The 10,203-nt window shown below is 38.5% G+C and overlaps 1 protein-coding gene across 1 annotated transcript in view; it reads left to right on the forward strand.

Annotated features, from left to right (window-relative positions):
- The first annotated feature begins 1,300 nt into the window (after nt 1-1,300).
- ETFDH (electron-transferring-flavoprotein dehydrogenase) overlaps nt 1,301-10,203 on the forward strand; it is an 18,208-nt gene continuing 9,305 nt past the window's right edge. Inside the window, exons 1-7 of the mRNA XM_010010839.1 lie at nt 1,301-1,446; nt 2,232-2,461; nt 3,330-3,411; nt 3,681-3,799; nt 4,111-4,188; nt 7,400-7,546; nt 9,268-9,408. Of these exons, the coding sequence (XP_010009141.1) occupies nt 2,240-2,461; nt 3,330-3,411; nt 3,681-3,799; nt 4,111-4,188; nt 7,400-7,546; nt 9,268-9,408 (789 nt within the window). The 5' untranslated portion in view covers nt 1,301-1,446; nt 2,232-2,239. The remainder of the gene's footprint in view (nt 1,447-2,231; nt 2,462-3,329; nt 3,412-3,680; nt 3,800-4,110; nt 4,189-7,399; nt 7,547-9,267; nt 9,409-10,203) is intronic.

Below are 10,203 nucleotides of genomic sequence, written 5' to 3' on the forward strand. Positions count from 1 at the left end.
GGCTCGTGAGGGTGGGATTACCTTTGGAGCCATACTAGAGGTTACCCTTTTAAAGCGAGAAAATAAAGCAATTAAAGGCAACCTTGCTGACTAAACAGACAGCGTCCTGACAGCAGTTACTAAGAGCTGCAGGAGAGTAAAGTTCCCTCTTAGAGTTTGCTTGCTCCGCCCAAAGATTTCACGTCGCGTCACCGAGTCCGTAAGCTCTCAGTAGACTGGCAACACCGGCTCAGCTCACTCACTGGGGAGAACTGCCCGTTCAGGGTTTGCATCTGCCTTTGTAATTATCAGCTGTATTCCGGGCCGAATTTCACTTCTTTCACGTGTGTGAAGCAAGTGACACTTTTAAACTACGTTATGTTATTCATGGTACCGTTAGTTCTGCTCAGATACCTCAAAAATTAAGGTGTCATGTTCTATTATATAGGTACAGGTGTAGTTGTTGTCATGCTTACAAAATACATTGCTTGTTCTCAGATCCTGATTGCAGCTGAAGAATAATTAAGAGTCACGAGGTGGTATGATAACAGTTATTGGTGGTTAAGTACAAAATTGCTGTTATAAAACCAGCATAGATACTACTTAGTACCTTTGAATATAGAGACCAGCATCCTGACTGTCACTGTGCAGAGTGGAGGATGCTTTTGCTGGCCTTGCCAGTCACCATTCTCAACAAGACATTTACTTTGTGGTTTTGCAGAAACACTCTGTATCCTCCTTCACCCCTGAAACTAGAGGAAAGGAATCCTTAAAGGAAGGAAAAATACTTGTCAGGGTGCATTAGTTCACAGACCTTTTAACTGTAACTAGTTTTTGTGCTGACTGTACTAGTTTTCTGTGTACAAATCACACTGTTTTCTTTTTCTTTTTCTTTTTTTTTTTTTTTGTGAAAAAGGAAAATGAGACAAGAATGTGACATGTAATAGCCCCCTGAACAGAGCCCTGTTTTGATTGTTTTAAGCTTTCATTTGGTCCATTGGCTTAAAAAGAAATTCTGACTTGTTCTTGCAGCAATTACTGTATCAGCAGCAAAGGTCAAGATGAATTGCATCTACTGTTCTGGCTTTGGCTAAAGCATACTTGGGCTTCGGTCTGAGATTTTCTAATAGACCATAATATTTACTTTAGGTGAACTCTCTAGTGCCAGTAGCCCAACCTGTGTGTCTCAACATGTGCTGAGATGTCAGAAGAGATGAACCTGGGGGGGGCTGTCATATTTGTTGCGCCACTTGTGTCTCTGAAAACTCAAAAAAATGTGGGAAAATACTGATTTGGCAAATTCGTTTCTTGTTTTAGCAGCACATCAGTGCTTTCGTGCTCTGAAGTTGATAAACAGAGATTGCCTTCCATCACTGCATATCTCAAGATGTGCATCTACTGCCTCTGTGCCTCGCATAACTACGCATTATACAATTCATCCTCGGGACAAAGACAAACGATGGGAAGGTGAGCAAAAAAAACCCACACTCTTTAAAAGCTCCTTTCTTATTATTAATACTCAGTTTTAAAGACACTGAAATATGTCTTTATCTTTTTACAGAAATTCTGTACTCTTTAATGTAGTGCTAATATTCCAAATTAAATTTTATGATGTGTGTCCTTAGTGCTCTAAAATGGCATCACAATAAGCTTGCTCCTAGTTATTTAAGTAAAATATATAATCAGCTTTTGCTTTAATGACTATCACAAGATTTAATTCTATCAGGTATGTGGCTGCTGGATTTTTTCAGTTGTTCTTACAATGAGAATTTGTGAGAAAATAAGATTAGTATATATCTCTGGGCATTCTAGTCCCTGCATTCAGCCATTTTAATGGCTTCAATTCCAGAAAAGACTGATGAATTAGAGTAAAATTAAGTCATGTGTTTTGGCAGAGGGTATTTTTTTCTTTTCTTTCTCCCTTACATAGAATTTTACTGGGCGTCTTTACAGCTGCCCAACTGGTCTCTGAATTTAAACATACTAAGATGACACTTATCATGGATAGAGATTGAATACATGTTTTTTATGGTATATCTTATTACAACTTAAAACCAGATAATTTTACATTAGGGTGCTAATGTCCTTCTGTGCTCTTCCAAGTACTGAAGTAGGGATTCTGTTCAATATTTAGCCTCCTTTTATGCAAAGTAATACTTCTGGGATACCCAGCAGCCAGTGTAACAGCGCAGGGCTTAATGAGAGAGAGGCTGGGGATTGGTTTATGTTATTGTCATTTTTTTCTATTAAAGGGGTAAACATGGAAAGATTTGCAGAGGAAGCTGACGTTGTCATTGTTGGAGGAGGCCCTGCGGGTCTCTCTGCAGCTATTCGACTCAAACAGTTAGCCGCTGAGCATAACAAAGAAATACGTGTTTGCCTGGTGGAAAAAGCTTCTCAGATTGGAGCGCATACATTGTCTGGTGCCTGTCTTGAGCCAAGGTCCTTAGAAGAACTCTTTCCAGACTGGAAGGAGCGGGGGGTATGTATGAGCATATCAGCCTTCAATTAATCAGTATCTTCTGATGAACTCCATTGGTACTTTGGTATCATTGGTACTTTGTACCATTTAAAAATACATTGATCTAACAAAACAAAAAAAAAAGCCCTACCTTCTTTTTAGTCTGTTTTCTCTCGTTTGGAAATGCTAAAGTTTTATGTCTACACAGATACACTGTGGCCTTTGCTCTTTCATGTGGTAGTTTTACTGCATAGAGGCAGTATGTCTGGTGCATCCTGGGATGCACTACACTGCATTTGTGCAGAATCCAGCTCCTGTGCACAAGCAGTAAGATGTTTGGTTCTTAGCAATGTCAGACTTGTTTCTGTACAATAGTTCTTCATAGTCTTAGAGAATGGCACGTAGTACACTGACTTTTGTACAGTTAGTGGTCTAACAGAGGCCTGAGGTGCTCTTAGGAGGGAGGATAGCAGGAAGTGAGCTGACATCTCTGCCAGAACAGCCATCTGACTTGCAGACAGCTGCCTGCTGTTACCTGGGAGCTGCAAGAAAGGGGCCATCAGCTAGTTTTATCTTACTGGGATAAATATGCAAGTTGAACTGTTTTCTGTAGAAAGGTCTAGAATATTGAAGTACAAGCCTATGTACAAACTGTAGAAGTTATTTGCAACGACCTGTTCCATTTTTTTTTTCATGTCAACAGTTGTGTGGATTCTTGCCTGATGACTGCTTCATAAAGTACTTAATGTTTTTTCTTGTGATACCTTCCTACAGAAGTCCTTTATTAAACCTGTACTAGACTGCCAGTTGGACCATTTTGTTTGTTATTGTTGGATTAGGTAGAAAAACATAACTTTCAGTACTGTTTCTATTTTCTTTTTTAATGTAGGCTCCACTTAATACTCCCGTAACTGAAGACAAGTTTGGAATTTTAACAGAGAAATCTAGAATTCCAGTGCCAATTATTCCAGGTAAGGTTTAGTGAGGTGATAGAGAGTCATCTTTCTCTCTGTCTTTTTCAGCTTTTCCATTACTTAAAACAATTTTGATTCAGTGTAGTACAGCAAATACATGTAGAAGATAATAACTTAGTGATAGGGTCTATGCAGATGATGGCTGTGATAACACACAAGATTACTGTGAAGATAGTAGTTGTAGAAGATACAACATCTGATATATGCAACTTGTGTTATTTTGCTTATTGTTCTGTGACTTCTGTGTGTGTTTCTTTTGTGCCTAGGACTTCCAATGGTTAATCATGGAAATTACATAGTACGTCTGGGCCACTTTGTGAGCTGGCTTGGTGAACAAGCAGAAGCATTGGGTGTTGAGATATATCCAGGCTATGCAGCAGCTGAGGTAATAATGACATCACCGCATATATGAAAAGTGGGTTTGGATCCCTCCTTACTCCCAATTATTTGTACAGTCATGGCATTCCTTTTAACAGACATGTATTGTGAAAATCGTGTTTTGGTGTCTGAATTCCATGGCCCAGATATAGCAAAGTGCAAGTGGATCATACAGTATGTTAATCAGTACATAATCTTCGAGTTTGACCATTAAAGACATAGTGCTTAGAAGTTCTGCATTATAACTTTTTATGAACTGATTAAAAAGACAGATCATTAATTTTTTTATTATTATTATCTGTTTAAATATTTCCAAAGGTTCTTTTTCATGAAGATGGTAGCGTGAAAGGGATAGCAACTAATGATGTAGGCATTCAGAAGGATGGAGCACCTAAAGTAAGTAGCTATCTTCCCCCTAACAAAGGGTCTGATTAGTCGTCTTGCTGTAGGCTAAGAAAAAGTGTAAAATTCAGTACCTGTCTTCCCTCTCTGTAGATAAAATTGGGTTGATTACCTGGGAAAGTTGTGGTCTCAGAACATTGTAAACTTCTGAGATTAGTAGAAAAAGCCTTTGCAGAAAGGAGGTTTGTTTGGTGGTGACTTGAAGGAAGTATTATAAGGGTGTGTTGGCATATGTGAAATCAGGAAAGACAGGAAAGAATCTCAGTAACTCCTAGAAGAAAGGTGTGAAGATGAAATCGAAAGCTCGTGTCCAGCTGGTAACTAGCAGTGTGTAAGAGAGTGTGCTTCTGGCTGATTTGTTTTCTTCAGTACTCACAGCTGCAGTTACATTTGTTGACAGTTTGTCTGCCTCACTGGGGCAAGGTACACCCTTGCGTCTTTACACGTTTTTGCTGGTTGGTCATGTTTCCCTGTCTAGAAGGTGACTCTCTGCTCTAAGTGACAGACTGATTTTAGTGGAATCCAGAACCTGCAGTAAGTGTGTTCTTCCCTATGCACTACATAGGAGAATTTGGCACCACAGAATAACACGTAACAGCTTTCTCACAGAATTATTTGGCTGCAGAAATTAGGGGTACAAGCTCTTTCTGAAGAATTACTTTCTTTTATGAGGTTTCTTATTAGTTATGTGGCTTCAGAGAGGCGTTTACTTTGACATGAAAGCATGGGCTATTTTCCTCATTTAAGGCAGGGAATGAAAATAAAAGACTTGTTCTTGTTTGGGGAGAATATAGAGGAGGGAGGGGGAAGTAGTGGCAAAGTAAAGTTAATACCTTTTTCCAGTATAGTATTTTCTGTCTCCTGTAGAGGACAGACATGCTCTTATTTTCAGGTGTACATTTTCTCCAGTAGGAGGCACGGGTAATGTGTGCAGCTAGCTGAGGTAGTAAGGATTTATTGGGAATTTGGTTTTAAAAAAGGAAATTTTTTAATTTTTTTTTTTAAGCATCCTCAAAACCTAGAACTTTCTCCATTTATTCTGGAAGAATATATGTCGTGGTTTAAGCACAGCTCATAACTCAGAACTACACAGCTGCTCATTCACCTCCTCCCTCTTTCCCCCTCTCCACGCGGGATGGGGAAGAGAATTGAAAAAATGTAAGTCCCATGGGTCGAGATAAGAACAGCCCAGTAACTAAAGTATAATAGAAAACCACTACTGCTAATGATGAGGGAAGTAACAAGGGGAGAGAATATAAAACTAAAAACGGAAAATAAAAAAAAAACCAAGAAGCAGCAGTGATGCACAATACAATTGCTCACCACCTGCCAACCGATACCCAGCCTGACCTGAGCAGCGATCTGGGCCTTCTGGGTGCCTTCCCCCAGTTTATATACTGGGCATGATGTGCTATGGTATGGAATACCCCTTTGGCCAGTTTGGGTCAGGTGTCCTGTCTCTGCTTCCTTCTGGCCTTTTGTGCCCCTCCTCACTGGCAGACCTTGAGAGACTGAAAAGTCTTTGGTCAGAGTAAGCACTATCCAGCAACAACTAAAAACATCAGTGTGTTATCAGCATTGTTCCCAGACTAAAGCTGAAACACAGCACTACACCAGCTACTAGGAAGGAGGAAAAAATGGCTGTTACATTTGAAACCAGGACAGTGTGTCTCTTATCTTCTTTAATGTGCATCATTAATGTGCCACTACTGCATTTTTTTGAGTATTCAAGTGGTTTAGCTGTCAGTTAGGTCAGCTGATACTAACTCCACTGTATAAAGGTTCAAGTAAATAGACAGAGTTTGTATAACCTTCAAGGCAAGAATGTCTTCAGTGTGTTTATACAGCACCTAATCAGATAGACTAGGGTTAATGAACAGGGTTTCACCCTTTCAGTCAGCACCAATCAAACAAAAATGCCACTGGTAAAACTATATAGTAAAAAGTTGCACAGTGTTTTTTGTCTACATGCTGGAGAAGGATGTTAACTGAAATATAACTTTGTCACATTGCTGATACATTTCAAATTAATGAATTTCTGATATTTACTATGTGGGATTGTAGTTAATTTATTTTATATAGGTTTACTTCAGGTTGGACAGTATATGTTTTTAATCTTTAGATCAAGTAGAAGTCCCTGTAGTTCTCTTAATATTTTGTAAGATTAATTCATGTTCAGGCTGACAATCAGAAATTCAAAGAATATACAAAAAAATTTGGCAAAATATTGTAACTCCTGTAGAAAGACAATTCCTGCCTAGAGTGAACATTTTCATTTGCTAGCCCTTTTCAGAGGTTTCCAACCAGTAAGTTACAAGCAGATTGCACCTGAGAAACAATTTAAAACCACAGCAATAACTTTCTTCTGGACCAATGCTTACTTACCTTGAGACGGTTTTATTAGGTGCTGCTGGACCTCTTAATCCAAACCTGTTTTCATGATCTTTTTTAACATTAATCTTTCTGACTGAAATCAAGCTTTTTTTTCTCTTATAAAAAGGTTGGGTTCCGTCCCCACACTGCAAGATTATATATATTTAGAATTCTTACATTGCAATTATCATCTAGTAATATTCTCATCCAGTGTGCTCACATATGCGGGTGACATGCTCATACACAAGTATGCTGGTTCCCCTTACCTTACGCTCAAACTCACTGTTGGAATTTTAATGAGATTTTTTTTATAATGATACTTAATGTTAGTTTAATTTTACTGTAAGTTTTAACATGTAAGATTGGTATAATATTATAGTAATGAGTTCTTTTGGGGGGAGGGGTGATGCAAGTTTTTCTGATCTGGTGTCTAACCTCTGTGTGTGGGGACACACAATGTTTTACTTTAATAAGCAAATGAGCAAAAATTAAAGTGTGAAGTTCTAGGTTAAGAGTCTTTGTTTTGTCATTGTATAAATTATACCAGACCTGATCCATATCCTCTGATCTAGAAGAGATTCTCTCTTTCAGTAATAAATAGCGATCCACTGTAGCGCTTCTTTACTGGAATCACACAACAAGATTTGCCAGGGGTGCATCATAGTTATTAGGTGGAGAAGACAACTGGACTAGAGCCATAGCTTGCAATGGCTGTAAGTTCTGGGCAGTGCCACAAAGTAGTGTAAAATCACTTTATTGCCCTCCAGTTTCTTGCTGTGTGAATTTGGTGTGGCAGAGATCTAACTGCTGATGAAATGCTCTACGTTTGCAGGCTACCTTTGAAAGAGGCTTGGAACTTCATGGTAAAGTCACAGTTTTCGCTGAAGGTTGTCATGGACATCTAGCCAAACAGATGTACAAAAAGTACAATCTAAGGGAGAACTGTCAACCCCAGAGCTATGGCATTGGACTGAAAGAGGTATCACTTGCGTAATTGTAACAATTAAGGAAAATACTGTGAAATTATAAAGTAGTTTCTGTTTGCTTTCAAGCTAATTTGTGCAATAAATGAGAATGATAGATTTTGAGTTACACTTTCAGAATTCAGAATCTTTGCTAGTATGAAGGTCAGAGAAGATACTCCCTGAATGTTGTGACTGGTTTGTTTCAGCTGCTTCTTCTCTTCTGTCTGTGTTATAACTAAAGGTACCTGTGAATCCACTCTGCTAATGTCTTGATTTGGTTTCAGATTATGTTAATTTGTGAAATTTGTTTTCAGTACAAAATTAGAGGGATTTATGCTGCCCAGTTTCAGGGGACTTTAGTGCCTGAGAAGGGGAGGAAAGGCTTTCTATGGGTTTTAATTAGAGAGAGAAAAGAGCTATTCCACATGATGAGTCACAGTCTCTGAAACACCTTCTAGATGAGGTTTGGGGTTTTTTTTACCCCCCAAATGCCCTTCACTGGGCTTATAAAACTGAGATAGGGATCCGGTTTCCTTTTTAAAACATTTTATTCTCAGGAAATATCAGTCATGAAAAAGAGCTATATTATCTAGAATATGTTCAGTTTGACTATAATATACTCTTTATTACTCTAAGCACGTGCTTCCAGTAATAGAATATTCGTTAAATAATTGGTTTACACTTCTGTAGAGAATACATAGTCTTAGTTACAATTTCGAACACCTAAGTTGTCATTAAAGCACAGGGTTTGCTGTAGAGTTCCTTTGCTTCCAGATGAGACTGTCTGCTTTAGCAAATAGTACAGTCTAATAGGAAGGGTTCTTTAAGTGAAATAGCTGGTGCTGATGAGCCAATATCCATGCTGTGCACATTTCAGGTTTATTTTTACTTAGGACTAGCTATGATCTAGTCCCATGGACTGAGTCCCTTTTGTGACTGGAATGCTTTAGATGGGCTTCTGGAGCCTGTCTCATAATTTAGTTTCATGTGAAAGGAATCCAGTTCATGCTTTCCAGTACGATGGCTGCTGTACAATGTGAATCAAAGCACAGAAAGTAGGAGGAGTCAGGAGTCCAGCTCAAAAATACTCTCCTTAATCTAAACTGAAACATTAACTTGGATGTACCTTCCATGCCTTTCTGTCATTAGACTGCACCTGGCTCGGTGGTGAAGAGATGTTTTGTGAAATGAGCAGAAAATTGACTCGCTAGTGGAAATGTGAAGATGCTTCTGTGAGTTCACCAAGGGTCAGATCAGCACTGGAGATGTGTAGGAGAGAGCAGAGAGAGGGCAACCTGTTTGGCTGGAGATATTTAGATCAACTCAGGCATATTGCTAAGCCTTGACCTTGTGAGGAAATTACAGTGATTCATATGAAAAAATAATGTATTTAAAGAAAAAAAAAAATCAATGTAAGTATTGCCTTCTTTAGCAGAAGTATCTATCGAAGTTGCTAATATAAAGCATAAAATGGCAATTTTGGTATAGTACTGGAGCCTCAGTTACATTTTCTGATGTGCAGCATTTCAAGAAAGAGAAGTGTTGTATTAGGAAAATCTTAAATGGTAACCCAAAAAAAGTGTACTTATTACCCTGGTATTTTGCTGTATGAATTTATGCATTGGTCATAGCAGTAAATTAATTTTCTCCTATATGTAATTGCATGTTTGTCTTAAATTATTGAAAGGCCATTACTTTGTGATGTAAAGTAACTTTTTTATCGTCTTTGTTTCAGTTGTGGACTATTGATGAAAAGAAATGGAAACCAGGAAGAGTGGAACATACTGTAGGCTGGCCTTTAGACAGACATACATATGGAGGATCCTTTCTTTATCACTTAAATGAGAGTGAACCTTTAGTTGCTCTTGGATTTGTGGTAAGTGAAGCTGGTTTTTTCATGCTTGTTGTTGTTTGATCTTCCTTTTTATGCAGTTTCTTTTCTCTGTTTTAATATGAACATGAAAACACAAGAATAGCAACAGACTAAATTTAGTACTTTCTCAATCTTACATGCGCTTATGCCCGTATTGGGGAAGGTTAGTTTGTCGTACTAATCTGTCCTAAGTTAAGAGTCTTTTATTAAGAACAAAATGGAAAATTTACAAATAAACTTTTCTGCAAGCCAAAAAAGTTTTGGTAAAGCCAAACCCAAATCGTCTATCAAAACTGTGCTCACAAGATTTTTGCAAGTTAGGAAATGTTTGAATCATGTACACTTTGTACAATTCCATTTCCTTATTCATGTGTCAACCTTGGGTGCAACCCCACTTTGAGAAGAGCATGTAAAGTGGAAGCACTCTGCAGTTCCAAAAGCAGCATTCCTTCTATTTCTGAGCTCTTCAGTTTGTTCTTGCCATTTGTCACCCCTGTTTGCCTTGCCCTGTTTAGCATTTGTCTCTGAACTGAACAGGCAGCTGCTCCTTTCTTACTGCCTCTTTATCAGAATCATTGAGATCATTAGAGACACAGTCTTGTGTCGTTCTGCCAGGCAGTGATGCAAAAAGCAATGGTAAGAAATGGCTTTTCTAGCACCCACAGTCCTAAATGAAGCATGCACTATTTATTATGTGCATGTGCTTCACTTGCAGCTGTTGTACTAGTCAGGCACACGATCTGGACTTTTACGAGCATACAATTTAGATGATGCTTTGGTCTCGTAGATTTCAGCAGG

Source organism: Nestor notabilis, unplaced genomic scaffold (assembly GCF_000696875.1).
Source record: "Nestor notabilis isolate BGI_N333 unplaced genomic scaffold, ASM69687v1 scaffold16183, whole genome shotgun sequence".
In the NCBI taxonomy this organism is placed as follows: domain Eukaryota; kingdom Metazoa; phylum Chordata; class Aves; order Psittaciformes; family Psittacidae; genus Nestor; species Nestor notabilis.